Genomic DNA, 18,601 nt, shown 5'->3' with positions numbered 1-18,601 from the left:
GATGCTGCTCTCAAGTTGCCTGCCAAATAGGTGAGGGATTCAAAAGGGCAATTCAGGAATGCAGGGACTGTGGTGCTTTTCTTTCCAACTTCATTTGCACTGAAGTGTTCCTCTTGAACTTCTTGTGGGCAGAGGAGTCATCCGCCAGACTTGTCTGAAGTTGTTACAGTTTTAATTGTTCTGAGAAACCGTTGTGCAATGTTAAACACCTTTTCTTATAAAAATAGTGTCTGCAAACACTTAATGTGCTTGGGATATCGTACTAAGTAGCAGAATGCTGTAGGGGCAATGTTGTGACTTGGTGAAGCACCTGCTTTCAGACTTCTCTTCACTTGGGACGCTCATTGCCAGCTTGCCTTCATCATGGCTGGCCCAGACTCCTAAGTTGTGGTTCCTGTCTCCTACCAGAATCCTAGTTTCCTCTGTTTCTTCATCTATGGAGACCTGAGCCTTTTAACAGGAATAAGAGCATTTAAATACGATTTCAAGTTGTAGGTATCTGCATTTTCTGCTAGAAAGCAGAGAACAGAAGACTTTAGTGAGTGGCTCTGCAAACACATTTTTGGCTTATGTTTGATTTCTAAACAGTTTAAGATAACAAGGACCTTTAATGTCTGATGGCATACTGGGTGGAGATAAATAAAGTTATCCCATACTGGATGCAATAAACTTGGATAAATGGACATATCCTGAGGCTCTAGCTAAAAAAAAACAAACCAAAACAAAAAACCAAAAAACCCACAACTTAAAGTGTGATTGCAGTGAAGCTACTGGTTTTTTCCTCAGGTTTTTCAACTTGCATTGAACAAATAATGGATGGGGGCTATTCTTCCACTCCTTTGTATACCATTGTAAAGTGAATGTTCCCCTTTTAGCTTAAATGACTTATTTCCGAGATTAATCTCTAAAAAATTCCCTATGGAAGAAGCAGTAAACCAGCATCAAAGGCAGTTAATAGTTTTCAACCTGTGGTGCTGTAACCTGAATTTCTTTTCTATAGTATGATGACAGAAGCAGCTGCTTTGGTGGTTGTTTGGTATAGTGAGAATGAGGAGCTGCCAGGGAGTAAAATTACTGGAAACCCAAGCTACAGAGCTTGCCAAAAACCACTCAAGATTTTCAATGTATTTGCTTCTAGTGTCCTAATCCAGATTTAAACATCTGTGTGATTACTGTATTTGGCAATATACATGATGTATTATCCCAGTTTACTTTAGAGAACAAAAAAGAAGGCTCGCAATATTTTTGTAATTTTTGTGATGGTGTTAGTTTTATGGGTTCCGTATTCATGCATAATTACATATAGAATGATAAAAGTGCTTAACCCACTACAACAGCTGTAACTGATGAAGAATGTTGAGTCAGCAGATATGTTTTCACAGTATTTACATTTTGGTCAAGATTGATTAGGCAACATTTTAGCTTTTGAATATGGATTTGGTAGTATTCTCCTGTTCCAGTGTGGTTAGTGGGTGAAGTAAGAATGTGTGAGACGAAATGCAAATGGTTAAGTTTAGATGATGTAGTATTTCAGTTGTAAGATACTTTCTGCTCTTCTGGTTGAAGAGATCCTTCCAAACATTTGGTGTATGCTTCTATTTGTAAATTGCTGTTTGTTTTTGGTTTCTGGTGTTAGTAAATAAAAAGTAGGGAGGTAGCAAGGGGAGCTGTTGTATTTCACTGTAGAGGCAAAATATATCTTGGAATCTTTAAAACATGTTTGGATCATTGCTTAAATAGTAAAGATTATTAAATACTTCTCTGTGGTAATAATGACTTAATCTTAATTAGGTGGCTGGTGATAAAACAACTTTTCTTCGCTCTTCTGGTAGTTCTGTATTACTGCTACACAGTTGAAGTTGTGTAACAGTATCTTTCCTCTGGGGTTTTTTCCACCCCCCCAGTTGTTGTGCAACTACTCCTAAGGTATGTGACCGCTTTATTCTTAGAGAGACGAAAGTAGTCATTGTTTCATGATGATGTTGGTTTATTTATTGCAATATTTTTGAAATGGAATTTTTTTTTTAGTAAAATAGTCTTGAAAGTGTGATATATGTGCGTAAGAAAGCTGAACAGTGCTTGTGGTGAGATTTCATCACTTGCCTTTTAATGCTAGTCGAACTAGATAGAGACTCTGATTAGATGAAGAGCATTCTTGTACTGTTCATAAATACATTGGCTATGAAAATTACTTCTGTATGGGTTCTCCTGAAACAGGAGCTGGGAGGAGGGTGGCAATTTTGCTGCATTTGTAAGTGGAAATTTCATAGATGAACAGGCTGAGCAAATTGTGGTATACACAAATTCTTGCACAGCCCTACAGTAAACTGAACCATTATGAACATAGTGTTTGTTTATTCAATGTTACTCCTCTATGCAGAACTTTGTTGTGTGGCAAAAAAAAAGGAAAAAACTCATAATAATTGGATTTGTAATAAAAACACTGAAGTACTTTATTTGAATTTAATCTGAGAGAAACAACACGGACTTAAAGCTGCAGTTATGTGGACAGTTCACAGAACTGTCCTGCAGTGTTTCTTCTTGTTCGTTATGGGCGAGAACTGGAATTCATCAGTGCTTCCTCTGCAGTGTGTGACCCTTGGCATTCAGAGGCTTCTCTTCTGGTGCTCCATGGCAAGTTGTGTAGAGGGATTTTTCTCTCTGTTGGCAAGTTGGTTTTGCCTATGCCGATAAAAAATGTTAATGAAGATAGAAAAATAGAGTAAGAGGAAGTGCATTTGGTGCGTTGCTTTTGTAAACTGATTTACCCACCGGCCACGTGGAGGTCACTGCGTATTTGATGTGGTGTTGACCCTTGAACAGACTCCACTGGTGTGAAATGGTTCACTTGAAATTTGCTTTCAAAGTAAAGTTTGGCAAGGAGCAGCTTGCGCGGAAATGTGGCTGCTTTTTCAGAATTATTTGCACAACTCTGGTTCCTTGAGACTTAGAATACGAGGAGGAGCTCAGAATGTTTCAGGATGCAAATAAAATTAATATGGATGAGTTATCTGTCAGTTACTAATCAACTTTGGTTTATTTTTCCTTCAGACAGGAACTTTAAATTCCTTTTTCCTTTATGTTGAGAGATGTGGGGTGGTTGGCACCTTCTTAGCTTTTCATCTTGAGGCTTCAAGGAAAAAGCCCTGTAGCGGGCCAGGTTTCAAGCCTGCTTTTTCTATTGTTTGCCAGCCATCCCCAATAATGAACTATTGTGGTGACTGATGGATTATTTTTTTTTTAACTTGGAAATTATTTGAGGGGAAAGAAAAAAAGGACATTCTGCACTTTGCAGTCAAAGGAAGGTGCTTGTGCTGCACTTGGCTGTGCCAGAAGAGGGGTGTGATCTTTTCTAGTGTTGAAAAGATGGTGATCCTGAGATCTTCCACTTGGAAGATAACACTTCCCTCCTTCCGAGAGGAAAGAAAAGCTGATGCAGCTTCTTTATGGACACTTGACTTAATAAGTCTCTTGATAAAAGTTGTGGTAATTCTGTCTTAAAAATTATGCTCAGGAGAGAGAGCTGAAGAAAATGCATAGGTTGCGTACAGATGGGACGGTTGTAAGAGTTGTTTCCTGAAAGTAGTGTCTGTTTGCCTTTGTAAGCTATAAGAAGGCTATTGTCAAAGAAGTGATGGTGGAGCATAAAAATTAATTTGCTTATAGCTGCATTGCATTTAGTCACTTCAGGTGCATATGCTAAGTTTTGTTAGCACAGTTGGAAAATGAAATGAACAGAAAGTGGGTTTCCATCATGATTTTGTGCAACTCAGACCTTGCATAACCTTAAGAACCAGTGGTACCTATGCTGGTGGTAAACCTAGCCGGTAAATGTAAGAAGTGTATCTGCATGTGAGCAGAGTTCCGTATTGTGTTGTCTCTTAATGATATTGGACTGTGCAAGTGCTTCTTTAGAGGCTGCTGAAACATTCTTGACTTCCCTGAAAACAAGACTTCCCTTCGCTTTTTTTCCTTTAAGTTCTCCAAAACTAACTTGTAAACAACATTCGAGTTTTAATAAACAGGAGAGGGTAGTGCTATACTAAAGTAAGATGAGAAACAATGGAAAAAGCTCTGAAAATAACAACTTTTTTGTTTAGGCTTCAGTTTCTTGTGGTTTTGTTCCTAACTCAAGAATTGAGTCTTTGAGAACTGGGGCTGGTATATAAGAATAATCAGAAGTGGCTGGATTTTATCCATCCTTGGAGGTCATTGAATAAAATTTTTAGGTATATCCTATATCCTTTAGTTTCTGATCTTTAAAGAAAACATAAAGATCTCTTGTACATAGGTTGAGATGCCGCTACTTGTAATTTTTAGATTGCCCTCGGAAAGTAATTAGTTTTCATTCAAAATGAATAGATTATTTATTCTCTAAAGTGAATTTTGTATCAACAACAACAGAAAAAACCCTCAAGCTTGCTACTCAGGAATTTCCTAACCTCTAGAAATTTAAGTCCCTGTAGACCATTGCTATCCCTGTTATCTGCAACTTCTCTGGCAACTGACAGGTTCATTGTAGTCTTCTCTACTGGAGCTGCGCTGGATTTCCCTTGTGTGTTATCAGAATGATGGCAGCTGCTATAAGGAGGAAAGCAAATAGAATCATTTCCTACCTGGATGATCGGTTCATTCAGGAAATGCCTGAGAGATTCAAGCCACTGCCTGAATTGTATCAGCAAAAGCAATTTGTCTCTCTTTGGCTGTTTCCATTGCTGGAAGTAGTAGTCAGCAGGGACAAGAATATTGTAGTCTGAGATTCATGTAAGAGTGAAGAAATTTCAAATACACAGGATCACTGACTTCTCAGCTGACTTCTTAAAAATAAAAATAGTCTTTTTCCTTCTCTAATGTGGTTTCATATGCTTAATGCATGAACACTCAATCTTCTTAGGTCCCTGACTTTCATGCTATAGCATTCTACACAGTGGACTAATTTCAAGTTGCACCAAACAGTAGCTTCCTGAAAACTTATTAATTGGATGTGGGTAAATTTAGCTTTATCCTGAACTAGGGAAAAAAGGTAACTTAGCTTTGTATGTTGGATGCACCGTTCTTGAAATATGCTTCTTCCATGAGTATTTACAGAAAAAAAACGTTCAGTAGTAGCTGTAACTGTTCAGAACTGCTGCTATTGAGCAATGTTAAAAGGCACTTGGAAATACTTCAGTCGGTGCAAATTCACTAGAGCCTTTCCAGAGAAGGTACCAAAAATTCTAATGTGTGTGCTGCTGGCTGTCACTCGGAGATGTGTCATGCAATCTGTCAGTCCAGATCATTTCCATTTGACCAATAGAAAGGACATTTTAAGGAAACTCTTGATTTTGAGTCAAAAGAATAAAGGATATAACTGCACAGGGCCAGTATGCTTTACCTTTCATTTGACTGAGGTACGCTAATAGTGTCTCATGGGGAATTAATCCAGACCCCAGTTGCAGGGTACTGGAGGGGAGTTAGTGAGCGGCTCTGTGGTGCTTAGCTGCCCACGGGGGTTAAACCACGACAGTAGGCAACTGCTCTGTGCACTTGGTAGCGGTCTGAGGATCCTGGCCCATAGGTCCAAGCTTGCAAATACTCTTGTAACAGCAAGTCCAATTTTGTAAATCTAAACTTGCATTCAGAGTTGATGTTAACTATATTAATTAAATGAACAGGGAAGTAAAACCATAAGATTATCTCTTGCCTTCCTATTCCCCAGCAGGAAACTGAATGTGTGAAGGTGATGAGTTACAAAAACCATCTCCATGTGTTCTGTTATTGGTAAAGCAAGCATAAAAGGTTGTATTTTTGATATATGGAAAAGCAGATTTTGTTAGCGCACTTGTAACTACTGTGGTTTGGTTTGGTTTCAGTTAATTCATTTCTGTAATCTGTGGATTACAGGCTAGCTCTGTTTTTGGAAAAGCAGGGTAGGGGGAAGCCTTCCTAACAGATTGCCCTGAGGGTGGCAGATGGCATTCTTTACTCTACCAGCTTTGTAGGGCATCCGTTGCTAGTGGTGTTGAGATGTAAAACACCACAGCCATTTGCTAAACTTTTTCATTTGCTTCTTCCTTTCTTGCACTTGTCCCTTCCTAAATGTTTTTTTTTCACTTGCATGCTTCCTATTCAGCTTAAGATATAAAATAATTTGTGTTCTCAGTGAGCACTTCCCGTCCAAGAAGTTATGTTTCTGTAGTGAACAAAAGAATTTTTTTAAGGAGTTGTGAGACCTTTTTGAGGATGGAGATAGCTTCAAACATTTTACAGACACTTCATAAGTTATCATTTCTACAAGTGCTTCAAAAGACCGCCTTGTATTTTACTGTCTTGTGGTTTCCATACTGAATTGCTTTAGGATGTGGGGTTTTCTTTGTTTTTAATTTTTATTTTCAGAAATTGAAAGAATTTTGAATATTAACATGGGCTTTTCCCCTCTTTCTCCCCCCCCGCCCCTTCAAGAACCTTTTTAAAACGCTGGGGTTGTTGGAGTGGTTGAATTTTTCCTGGATTTGAGTGAGAAATTCAGAAGACTGAAGCCCAGGCTCACTGTCTACCTTTCACGGAGGCCCAGCCGTGAGAGGACAGAAGAAGGCACGTGGCGAATCATGACAGCGGACAAAGAAAAAGACAAAGACAAAGAGAAGGACAGGGATAGAGACCGGGATAAGGAGCGAGACAAGAGAGACAAGGTGAGGGAGAGTGAGAACTCGCGTCCTCGACGGAGCTGTACGTTGGAAGGAGGAGCCAAGAATTATGCGGAAAGTGACCATAGTGAAGATGAGGACAATGACAACAACAGTGCCACCACAGAGGAATCCACAAAGAAAAGCAAAAAGAAACCACCCAAGAAGAAGTCCCGATATGAGAGAACAGACAACGGTGAAATAACGTCTTTTATCACAGAGGATGATGTTGTATACAGGCCTGGAGGTAAGAAATTCTTATGTTATGTTTCCTTTGAAAGTAATTGTGCACCAGAGCTACCAGTTAGTTGGCTGCAGCAGACAGCAGAATGTGCTGTTAATTTAAATTATGATTGTCCTAGGGGCAGGTTGCCCCATTTCTGTTGGAGACAAATATGGATCTGCATGCAAAAGCTTTTGACTATATCTTCTAGTATCTGATTGGTGGGAATGAACTTAGCTCCTCTTCGAAAAAGAGCCACCCTTTTTTCTGTCTACTACGTTATCTCTGTGTCGTATGGAATCTGTCTCTGGGAATTTCAGAACTAAATTGGATAAAGCACTGAGCACTTTGCTCCAACTTTGAAATGAGACCTCATCTGAGCTAGAGATTTGACTAGGTGGCATATAGAGATATCTTCCAACCTTTCTGACAAGTTTTTCTGTGAATCGATGATTTCTTTGTAAAGCTCCTCTCCTGTCTTCTGTTTGTGAAATATAAATCAAGTGACTTAAGATCTCATACCTGCTATGCCATTGATTTCACCCCCCTCGTTCATAGCTAGCTAATTAGCAGCAGCTAACTATTGGTCAAAACAGACAGTGTCAGTATCAGAAAGTATCTGGGATGTTTTGGGGACAGAAGCAGAAGCCTGCAGTGTGCTCTGGATGTCTTGGATGTGCCTCTTACTGCCGAGTTCACATAAGGTTTTTAGGGTCTTACGTAAGGTTTCAAGCTCTAACCCGTGGCTGCTGCCAGCTAACTTCTTCCTCAAAATGAGATTGTACTTGAAAATTAGATTATTCAGCTAGCTGTATTCCTCATTTTTGAGTAAAAACTTCTGTGTTCATCTACATAGCATTTTAAAAGTGTTGATTGCAGTTGTTTGTTCCACCACAAGGAATAGTTATGTTTGGCTTCACTGTTCAAAGCACTGGCTTAAGGGCTCTGGTAGTTTTATATTACTTTTCTGTAAAATGATCAGTACGCTGTAATAACACTGCTGGCGCAAAACAGAGATGGATTCAAACTGCAAACCATGGAAACTAATGAGGTAAAATCTTGTCCGATTTTTCCATGAGGTGCTGTATATCTGAACTACTAAAATCTCATTGTATGAGTACAGATGTAAATGCTTTAAATGCTCTATCCAGTTGTAGTTGCTGTAAAAGCTCTAAAATGCTAGTTGTATGTGTGGGCATTATCAGCTGCAGATAAAGATGGGCTGAAATTCTGCTGGTTTTGGAGGTGTTGCATTCCATACTTGTTATTCCGTGTGAAAGTTGTAGAGTCTGTTTTCACTTAGCTCTACCAATGTTTGTCAGAATAGCTTATCTATTGAAATGCTTCAAATATCATTTCAAACCATTCAAAAGATATGTTTTTCCCTTGGTCAGGGCTTGTAGCTGAGTGATTGTTTGTTGCTTGAGCAGTAGCAATAGGGAGCCTGCAAAAGCGTCAGCTTTGGTGGCAATCTTATTTTCAGTGTCAGAGGATGAAAAATAATTTAGAATCTGTTAAGAACAGCTGTTGTGTGGGCCCAGTAGTACAATGCGATACACTGGCTTTATTGCAAAAAAGACTTTGCTTAAAATTAAGGTGGAAAATCATTTTGTGATTCAATTTTATCCTGTAGTAGGATGGAGAAGTATTAGCACTCTTTCTCCAGGAGGTGCAGTGCTTGGAGTACCTCTGAGGTAGCAGGACTTAGAGGGATATTTGCAGAAAGTAGGAATCAGTACTGTAGTTATACAGAGTTTGCACCTTTGCCAGATAATTGATAAAGGAGGGGAGAGAGCCTGTAAATGCTGGTAGTGGTGGGAGAGCTTAGATTGTTTATGCTGTATTTTTTCACAAGAGTATACATTCAGAAGAGAAATCATCTTTATGTGCAGACTGGCCAGAGCTTCAGTTACGGCTTGTACCTACTCACTTGCCAGCAATTACACACTGGGGGAGACTCCATTTGTGGACTGAAATGCAAGGTAAAGCCTCAGTCACAGCACATGGGGATGGGTCAGAGAACCTGCACGCAGCAAACACTCTGTAAATGCTGGCCGAGTACCGCTCAGGCCTTACGGCACTTCATGGAGCACAAGTGGTTGATAGCGTGGGAGAACAGGCTTCTCTAACAAGCAGAGTACTTGGTCAAATGTATTTTGCGGATGGTGGTTGCAGGGCCAACGGTAGGGGAGCTGGCCGCTCGGGGAGCATTCCTCCTTACATCAGTGCTGTTCGGCAGGGTTCAGAAGAGGTTGCATGATCCGGTAAAGGATTGGAAAGCTGGTCTGCCCAGTCTCAACTAAGACCAGTGCTGGCCGCAGGCAGCTTGCTTCATTTTCTCTTCGCCCATCTTTCTGCACTGTTTGAAGAAAAGGGGGTGAGGGAAAGTGGTTGTATCTCATCTGGAGGAGGTTATCTAGTGAAAGAACAAGGAAAGCCATAGACCTCGTGATAATTGAGACATTTTAGACCTGTTTTGTAATTTAAAAATCTGCTTATTAAATTTTACATTTTATTAGTAGTAATTAGCATAAGAGACATACCCTAGCATTGAAACTTTTCTGTTCTGTTTGCTCTTTGTGCTTTTTTTAAACTTGCATCTGTCTCCTGTCTTGAAAACCGCAGAGAGCAATGAGAGCGCACGTTATCGGCGAGCTCACTGTTGGAGGGCCATGAGCATAGCTGAAACCTTAGTTGACTATACTGATTTTTAAATTTTATTAAAAACATAATTTCTTAACAGGAGTGAGATCTTGAATACACATTCCAGTGCGTAATATATTCTAAAGCAATTTTAGCATCTGTTACAGAAGAAAATCTTAGCTTCTGTCTTATGGCTAGGTTACATATAGGGAGATGTATTTGTAGCTAAGGGTACAAATTACATAAAATTTAAGAGGGATTAAGAGAGTTTAAATTAATGAGACTTGCACAGCAAGGATTGGAAAGATGAAAGTTAAAGGTGTGTGCAGAACAGATAGCTGTCTTCAGCTTACATCTTTTAGGCTTCAAGGAAAGGCAATCCTTTCCATTTGTTTGATTCTTTCTCTTAAATACTCTTATCTGATATGGATGAATGTTAAAGGTCTGCATTTTATTACTATGAAGTCCTTGGTTAAAATCTCATTCTATGTTTACCCCATTGCTGTATAGTACTTAATCCAACACTTAATATTACTTTTTTCTGTGCTGAGCTCAGCAGCTATATTTGAGTAATAGCAAATAAACTGTAAATAAATAAAGATCACTGGAATTTTTTCAAATGAAAGGTTACACTGTATTGTTACTATATAAATACTGTTCTTATTAATTTGCATAGATATAATGAATGTATGCATAGCTTTAACCCATGTATTAAAATATATTGAGTAGAGCTTAGACAACACTATGCAATTAATCTTCTCTACTTTGGAAATCACACAGGCCTATCCTAAAAGCTTTTTGGCCCAATTCCCCATCTGTCCTCTCGGTTTCCACAACCTCCTCCCTCCTTCCAAATCTAATCTGTGGGGTTTTTTCTTTTTTTTTTTTCCTTGCAGTTCTTACCTTGCTTTTGTCAAAATGACTGTCATGGTAACGAATTATTTTTTATTGTACAGTGTGGATTCAGATTTGCTTTTAGGCTTCCTTAGCGTAAGTAACAATAGTATGAGATAGTTGCCTCAAGACACAGATATTCCCCCCCCCCCTTAGATTCAGTTAGATTATTTAATGCTGAATTTTCTTCCGTTTCTAGTGCAGATTGATTCCCTTCTATCCTACTGGCTTTTGCCAAAATACAGCACGGTTTGAAAGGGTTGATTCCCCATTCAGTTTGTATGCACATGCAATATGGTTAACACATGGCTCCTAACTGGGTGTAGTCTGAAATTGGTGGTCTTGTTTTATAGTGTGTTTTTTGCAGTTTTACTTTTTTGATTGTCAGACTGTAAGCAAATTTGAATACTTTGCTGTGCAAACCAGACTTTATAACTATAACATCTGTTGTTTGGGTTAGCCAATTGGTCTCCGTGTACGATTTTCTGTATAGAAGAACGTACTGAAGTGCTGTCAGTCAAACGGCTATCAATGTATTGTACTGGACTTCAGTGGCTAAGGTGCTTTTGGAACAGCTGTCCAGGCTTTTTCCAAGTGCCATGCTGCTCCAAACACTGCTGAGTAGTACAGTGGCTTTTGTATAGGCCCTGCTTTTGATACTTGGTTAAGAGAATGACTTCCCTAGCTGGAAGAGGAAGCTATGGGATGGAAAACAAATAGCGCTGTTAGTAACTTTAAATTTCTGGCCAATGTAATGAAAAAGGCAGCGATGATATCGTTCCAAAGAACTTTTTTCCCCTCCCTGTTCTGGAAGGCAACAACATGCTTGAAGTCTTACAAGGGCCTGACGTATGGAGGTGTTTTTCTTTTTTATCTTCAGCTTGTCCTTGAACGTGAAGATTTTCTTTTCAATATCCCAATAAATTGCTCTTATGAAGTAAATGGGTTAAGATTCCTGAAAAAGTACATAGCAGAAATATCAGCATCAAAATAATAGCTGGTTATGTGGATACTTTTATTGCCCTGTTCCTTTTTGTTCTCTGAACTCTTGCATACCTTTCTTGCTGGAGGAAGCTGTATCGTCCCTGTCCCCTTTTGCTCTGTCTGTTCAACACGTCGGGAAGGGGTATTACTGCATTAAAGCCACAGAACTTAATACTGAGGACATTGTTGGTACTGAGCAGACTGCTGTAATGTCATCATGGTGGCACCTGGAATGCTGGACTGGAAAAACTTTTTGGTGGATGAAAGTCTAAGTTGATTTGGAGCCTCAGGAAAACAGATAACTTGATATGTCACCTGGAGATGAGGACAATATTGTTTGCTCTGCTTATGTAGAAACATTTAAAAGGATCTGCAGGAATTAAAAGGATTTATGAGGATCTGTTTCTACGGTGACATCAGTAGCTATATAAACAGCACATCAGCAAGAGGAATCAACATGGGGTAACACAAGGTGAAATGCTTCTGCAGGGAGGGTAGTGCATTACAGGACTTTATCGTTTTCTAGCAAATTGCTTTGGAATAGCTTACATGAGAGCCTCTTTGTTCTAGGTGTGTTAAGATCTGTGTGAAGCTGGAAGAAGAGGTTGCAGAGTGTTAGATATGGAAAGTGCGGTTTGATGTGGTGCAGGGCAAGAGGCAGAATTAGCTTTATGTGGATCCTGGAACATCTAGCCTAGTATATGAAAACATAGGAATGTGTCTCTTTGCCACTTCGAGATGTTTTAGGCAATTGCTGTTTGGGACAGCTATTGGACTTTTTGTTTAGGTGCTTTTTTTTTTTTTTAAAGGTATGGAAAATCGCTGTCACTAGGATGAAAGTGAGATATTGCTACTGGAAAATATAGCTTGAGTTGAGTACCAACTTTTCTGGATTTATAGGTTGATGTCGCTTTAAAGTTTTGTTAGATTTCTGTCCCCGAGTGCTGTTTAGGAGGCAGGATAAGCCCATAAGCTATTATCTGGACAGGCATCAGAAAAGGAAAGAGAGACTGAATTTGCAGGTCAGATGCGCTGTTGTGAAATACTGCTGCTCAGTTGTCACCAAATGTATCAAAGTGAGATCTTACATACTTTTCACTTCGATACGTTCTGTGATTATAGAGTACGTGGCCATTTTTCAAAGGCAGCACTTCATAAGCTAGGAAATAGTTGGCAGTCTTCAGTGGCTCGGATTTGAAGCCTGCAGGTGTTGGGTTATTGCACTATCACAATGAGAAAATAACAAAAGATGGTGGGTCATCTTTTGTGTGAAGCTGCAGGCCTGACATCAGTGTCCTGTGGAGTGTGGCCAGTGGAGTTCCAATCACAGTGGCACCAGAGTTATATTTACCGAAGATCTAGTCGGACTGAGATTTCTTCTAGCTATCTTAAAATCCGCTGTCAATTTGGTTGGCAAGCAAATATTAGGACTTCTAAATTTCTAAGCTTTAGTTTTTGCTGTAATTGTTAAATGTTCCCTTTATTATAACTGTGCTGAGATGTTTTGCATTGTTGGAACTGAGGAAATCGCTGAAATGGTTGTTTTAATTTAGAAAACTCCATTAGCTTTATAAAAAATACATATAAACAAAAAGCAAACCAAAGTGCTTCCTCCCTCTATTTACTTTGTTAATAAGCGGTATACTGGTATTTGGGTTGAATGTTGGTGAAATTAAAATGCAGGAATTTGGCTAACGCTCTGACAGTGATTGACTTGTATTTGACATTAACCCATGTGTTTGTCTTTCTTCTAGATGCTGCCTTTATTTATTCTGACAGTTTTACCAGCTGAGGAAGGTGGCCATGCCAGAGTTAAATATAAAAATACATATAATATGAACGTGAATTTCTTGAAGTTCTGGCAAGTGTTTTTTAGGCTGCTAAAAAGGAGGGGGGAGGGGGGGTATTAATTCTTTTCTGGGAAGTTTTAAAATTTCAAATTTTTGCTTGGGCAGAAGGAAGAAATGCAACGAAATTATTTTTTCAGCTGTACATTTTAATTTTAGGAGGTCTTTGGCCAGACTGTTTTCTGTCCATGTTGCATGGATTGACCAAGTTTGTCATGGAGATGCGTATTTTTGCGTGTGTGGTCTTCTCTTCCCTCAAACGTTCATAGTTGAACTGAGCATGTATTCTAATGTGATGCACTCTGTATTTCCTTCTTCATTTGAAAGTCTGTTACCATCGTAATACTAGATCATTGAAATAATCAGGTATTCAGTGACAGACTTTCAGCTACTGTAAATAGGAATAACCTCAGGAGCTGTGCTGCTTAATGTATTTATAAGAGTTCCCTTATTTTTCACACTTAGACCACTGTGTTTTCAACCTTTCTGCGTATGTGAATAGTGGTGAGGAAAACTCGTAACAACCTTTTTTTGGAATAAGAGATTATCTTTAAGACTTTTATTTCAGTGGAAACAAATGCATTCTTTCCCATTCCTCCTTTATTAATTAAAATAAGGGGAAAAAAATAGAGAAAAGGCCTGGATTAGTAGGTTTGTCCTAAAACGTGTCAGGATGGTTAATAAAATGCATAAAAGCATTTAAAAATGCATAAAAGCATCACAGAAGGATTTTCTTTGAAGTTGATTGAAGTCTGTAGAGAACTGTTTCCACATGCAACTGAAACTTGTGTTATTATTGTTCTGTACTATTGGATATAGCAGCGGTTGTAATTAGTTTTTATTCTCAGCATTTGAGATTTTATGAAAAGCATGGTTTTTAAAGATCAGGTGAGTAGGTGAATAATATTAAGTGTAGAAAATAATTAAGGCTACACGACAGCATACATCGACTACTTAATTGCATATAACTAATTTTCTGTGTATATGCTGTTAGTGTAAGCAGTAAACGTAAGCCAAACTGGAAAAAAAAAAAAAGACGATGCATTTACTGAGTTCATATTTACTCTTAGATGTGGCAGGCATTGCTCTGTGTATGGACAGCTGTTGGTGCTTGACAGATGGAGTCTTAAGTGCAGATCAAGGTTGATCTAGCAAATGGATTCCTCTGGCTTTGTTTGGCTTTTGTGTATAAATCATGAAGAGCAGCACTAAGGAGGTGAGGGGTGGGTATCTGGGATTGGGGACACTGCTTAGCCAACGTTGGTCTAACAGGTAGTTTTTCATATTGTCTTTGTTTATTACATGAAATCGTGATAGCGTTTTCGTAACAGATGAATTGTGCAAGTGAGAATGTTAGATAAGACTTTCTCTGTAAGGTTATTGTCAATACTTTATCTGTGAGACATCCCTCTGTGTTCCATCATAACAAAACATGGGTCACTAACAGAAGGAGCTGTACTACCGCTGACTACTATAATGAAGTATTACTAAAAGTACCATGGATTACGTGAATTCTGTAAACATATGCTGTGTACTAGATGAACTTCCTAACATGTTCCCTGAGAAGCTTGTAATGCGAAATAAAAATACCTTGTAAAGCTGTGGTGTTTTGGAGCTGTTATAGGATGAATGTGAAACTTTACATAAACACCTTATTGACTTAATTTTTTGTGTGTGTGACTACAACAGCTACAGTTGAAAATTGGTGGTTTAACTACCATAGGTAACTGTGGAACACAGATATGAGCAGTTTTGCAGGCTGCATAGGGCGTTATTTTTGCAGAGGATGAATGTAGAAAGATTGTAACCTAAGCAAAAAGTAATACTTTACAGGGAGTGCAGCATGCCATTATGAAATTAGGCAAATGGAAATTTTGAAATAAAAACACAGTGAGTGGGAAGCAACTGTGGAAAAATTGGACTAAGGGGAAGGAATTCCTTGAAATAGTGGTTTTCAAGGAGTGAATGTGGAGTTTGTGGCCACAGTAATTGTTCATGGCCTGTCCTCAATTTATTTCAATTAAAATAGCTTGAACTTCTGGTGTATGAACTTACCAGCCCTTTTTCTTACTTTTACTCTGTGGAAGTTGCCATGTCTTTCACTGACCATTAGATAAAGGAGTGTTTGGTCAGTTGTAACGGCAACACCTGTGTAAGCAGTAAACTAAACTCTCATTTTAGCTTCTGTACTGGGAATGATGCTACGGTTTCCCACGTAGCACAGCCTTCTTTACACCAGAAGATTGCTTTAACTTTTATCTGGAGATTTTTCTGATAAATTGGGGGAGGGAGGGAGTGAAACTTAATCTGTCAGAATTTTGATCCTGGGACTGACCTTTGCTGCTTCATTGTGGAATACCGGTTTCGTGAAAATACCTTGTAGAATAATTCATGGGGGGATGGAGGAGAAAGTTCATAGGGGAGGGAGATATTTCTCTACAGGTTTGACACTCAGTGCTACGTGTAAGCAGGCCAAGTGAAGAGAGTGTGTTAAAATGAGACTTTTTTTTTTTGTTTCCAAGTGGAATAGAAAATGGAAGAGGGTAAATACAAGTCAAGAATCGGTGAAAATAAATTCTCCTTTGAAAGTTATTTCCATTTTCATTTTACTGCTTAATGGGCCACACTGGTAAGGTATTTATATCTGTAACTGGATATCTTCTAGTTGATCATTGAATTATTTTTTTCTGTAATATCATAAATTTTGGGCAACCTATTTGGTTTTCCTTTTGTCCTAAAAAGATAGTTTTGTATAAACACAGCAGAGCATGTGTTGCGCTAAAGAAGCATCTCAAGGAGACTGAGCTACAAATGGAAATATTTTTGCTCTGTTTCAGCATTGGCAGGAAGAATGGATCTATCTAGTCGTCTTTTTTCTTCAAACTCCAAAGGGATGCTTTTACCAAAAAGCAGTAAAGATATTTGAAGCAAAAAAGGATCAGAAACCCTGCTGTAAAAGGAATGGCTAGATGTACATGAAGACTAATGCAGATTTAAGACTCTCATTTGTATCGTTTTTTTTTAGGAAAGAAATACAGCTAAATGTAGACATATATTTATTTTTCTTCGGCTTGAAAATTTATGCTTGTATCTTTACTGTGGTGATTGTACTCCTCTTTTCTTAATAGTGAGGAAAGCATTGTTTTTCTTCCTGAAATGGGCATTTCTTATTTAAGCAGCTGGCTAGCATACTAGCATGATCATTATGCTTTAAAATGAAGAAAAAAAGGTAAATACCAGTGTTGAAACAAAGTAAATACACTTTTGCTGTAAGATCAGCTTTACAGCTCTGCACTAATTTGTTCTGTATAAAAGGCATCTCAGAGCTACTTACAAATTTAAACAATAGGAAAATATTTTTTGTTTCAGAAAATGAGTATTGATTTTTTTTTTTTAAATACAGATTTTTTTTTTTTTGGTGCTGCTAGGTATTTGCAGGTAGGTGAATATCGGATTAGCAGACAATAGGGGGAATATCATATAAGCCTTCTTGACGGGAGTGTCTGTGTTTGCATCACAGCAGGCTTTGAGGCAACAGACTGCAGTATTTGAAATACAGTCTTCTGTGAAAATCATCCTCACCCAAGTGACACATTTAGTTTTCCCCTTCTGAACATGTGTTTCTGTTCAGGGCCGCACCAACAACTTATAAAATGGGTTACTGTCTATCCATTTGTCTAATCGGGAAGATGAAGTGATGGGCCAATTACTACGGAAATAGTAATGGCTGTAATTTTTTTCTAGTTGAGGGCTACACAAATAATGCCCATCCATATTTTGATGAGGTATTGTAGTGTGTTGCACTTTAATTATCAGAAGGGTAGCTAAGGGAGAGAAGTTAAGCAACCATTTGGTGTTTGTGGTGGGCTTGGGAATAGAAGAGGTTTCTCTTCCAAGTCCTCTTGGTGTGCTTGTTTTGCCTACTAGAGCATGGAATTATAATTATGCATGGTCCAACGGAAGAACTTCTTAAACTCAAAGCCATGTAAAGGTGCCAGTTTTCACATTAAGTACAGCTTCGTGGGCCAACTGTATACTGTTGATTTCTTCTGATGTCACCATTGACTCATTACCAAAACTTGGGAAACAGAAGTGAATGGGAAGTGCATGAGAAGAAAGAGTCTGTATTACTCGAGAGACAGAATCTTGATCCCTTAATCTCTTCAAGTTTTTGTGTGTATTGGCCAATTGCATGCTTTATTCAAAGACATTGTGGAGATTGTTCAATTGATTTCATGTAGACCATGACAACTTCTTCTGTTGGTTTCTTAAGGTTTATTATAAATGCTTGCATTTAAGGTATCAGAGAAATTATCGGTAGCCATTGTTGAAGTGTGTTGTAATTTGCACATTAAGGATTTTTTTTAATAGGGGAAAAATGTTAAGGATATCTAAAAAAGTGAGGTCATGTAGCGATATGGTACATTTGTGGTGCTGCTCATCTTTTGTGTCTTCCACAGTACTTTAGAAATGAGTGTCCATGAAGAGTTATTGAAATGCATCCAGGTCAGGTTTAAGACAGGTGGCTACGTAGGCATTTGTAAAATATCAGTGAGAAGCGTTTGGAGCGAATGTTGCACCTCTAGCAAAAGTTTGCTGCCACCTTAAAAGATCAGAAAAGACTGTTTTGACTGGCATGCGTGCAGTAAAGCTTATCCGTTGCTAAAGAAGGAGCTTTTAGCCTAACCAGTTATTTAATTAATTTTTTTAGTGGCCTGCACTCTTATTCCCACCCCTCCTCCTGTTTCATGTATTCAATTGAAAAAGAAAAACAATTCTAAGTCAGGAGGATCCCCTAGTGTGAGTTAGTGGCTGAGCGTCTGCAGTATGTTTGCTTTCACTGTGGCTTTTTTTGGTAACGCTACTTTCTGTAAGAAAATGTTTGGTTTGTATCAAAATTGCTAACAAAGTATGTCTGAATGCAGATTGCAAGAACAACTGTGTAGTGTTGTGGACACGCATGAAAAGTGCAGAAAAATAATTGGTGTGGGAAATCATGTAGCTGGGTGCCTCAACTGCGGAACAGTTGCTTTTATAAAATTGGGAACTGCAGACTACAATTAGCTGTCATTAATTTTGTTGAATAGAAATATGTTCCATTTATTGTACAATCAGGAGCCAGGCTTGAATGAGTTTAAATAGATGAAATCTAAATTATACTGACAGTCCATTAAACAGCAGCAAAACCCTTTAAAGGAAATGGATTTGCTATGATACCAGTTTATAATAAAATCATTTGCCAAATAAAAACTATAGTCTAGGCATCAGGAATACTCCTGTGAGTTTCAAATGAACACAGTAAATTGGTTGAACCATTTATTGCAGAACAGGGCTCTAGCACATTG

At 38.5% G+C, this 18,601-nt stretch overlaps 1 protein-coding gene across 1 annotated transcript in view; it reads left to right on the top strand.

Moving 5' to 3' along the window:
* Positions 1-6,587: 6,587 nt before the first annotated feature.
* Positions 6,588-18,601, top strand: part of LOC104074138 (arginine-glutamic acid dipeptide repeats protein-like) — a gene marked incomplete at its 3' end in the record, with an annotated part of 97,445 nt that continues 85,431 nt past the window's right edge. The window contains exon 1 of the mRNA XM_009574162.1: positions 6,588-6,912. Coding sequence (XP_009572457.1) covers positions 6,588-6,912 — 325 coding nt within the window. The remainder of the gene's footprint in view (positions 6,913-18,601) is intronic.

The sequence above is a fragment of the Fulmarus glacialis genome, unplaced genomic scaffold (genome assembly GCF_000690835.1).
Source record: "Fulmarus glacialis isolate BGI_N327 unplaced genomic scaffold, ASM69083v1 scaffold3633, whole genome shotgun sequence".
Lineage (NCBI taxonomy): Eukaryota > Metazoa > Chordata > Aves > Procellariiformes > Procellariidae > Fulmarus > Fulmarus glacialis.
The sequence above is the reverse complement of the archived record's forward strand: the minus strand, read 5'-3'. Positions and strand labels throughout refer to the sequence as shown.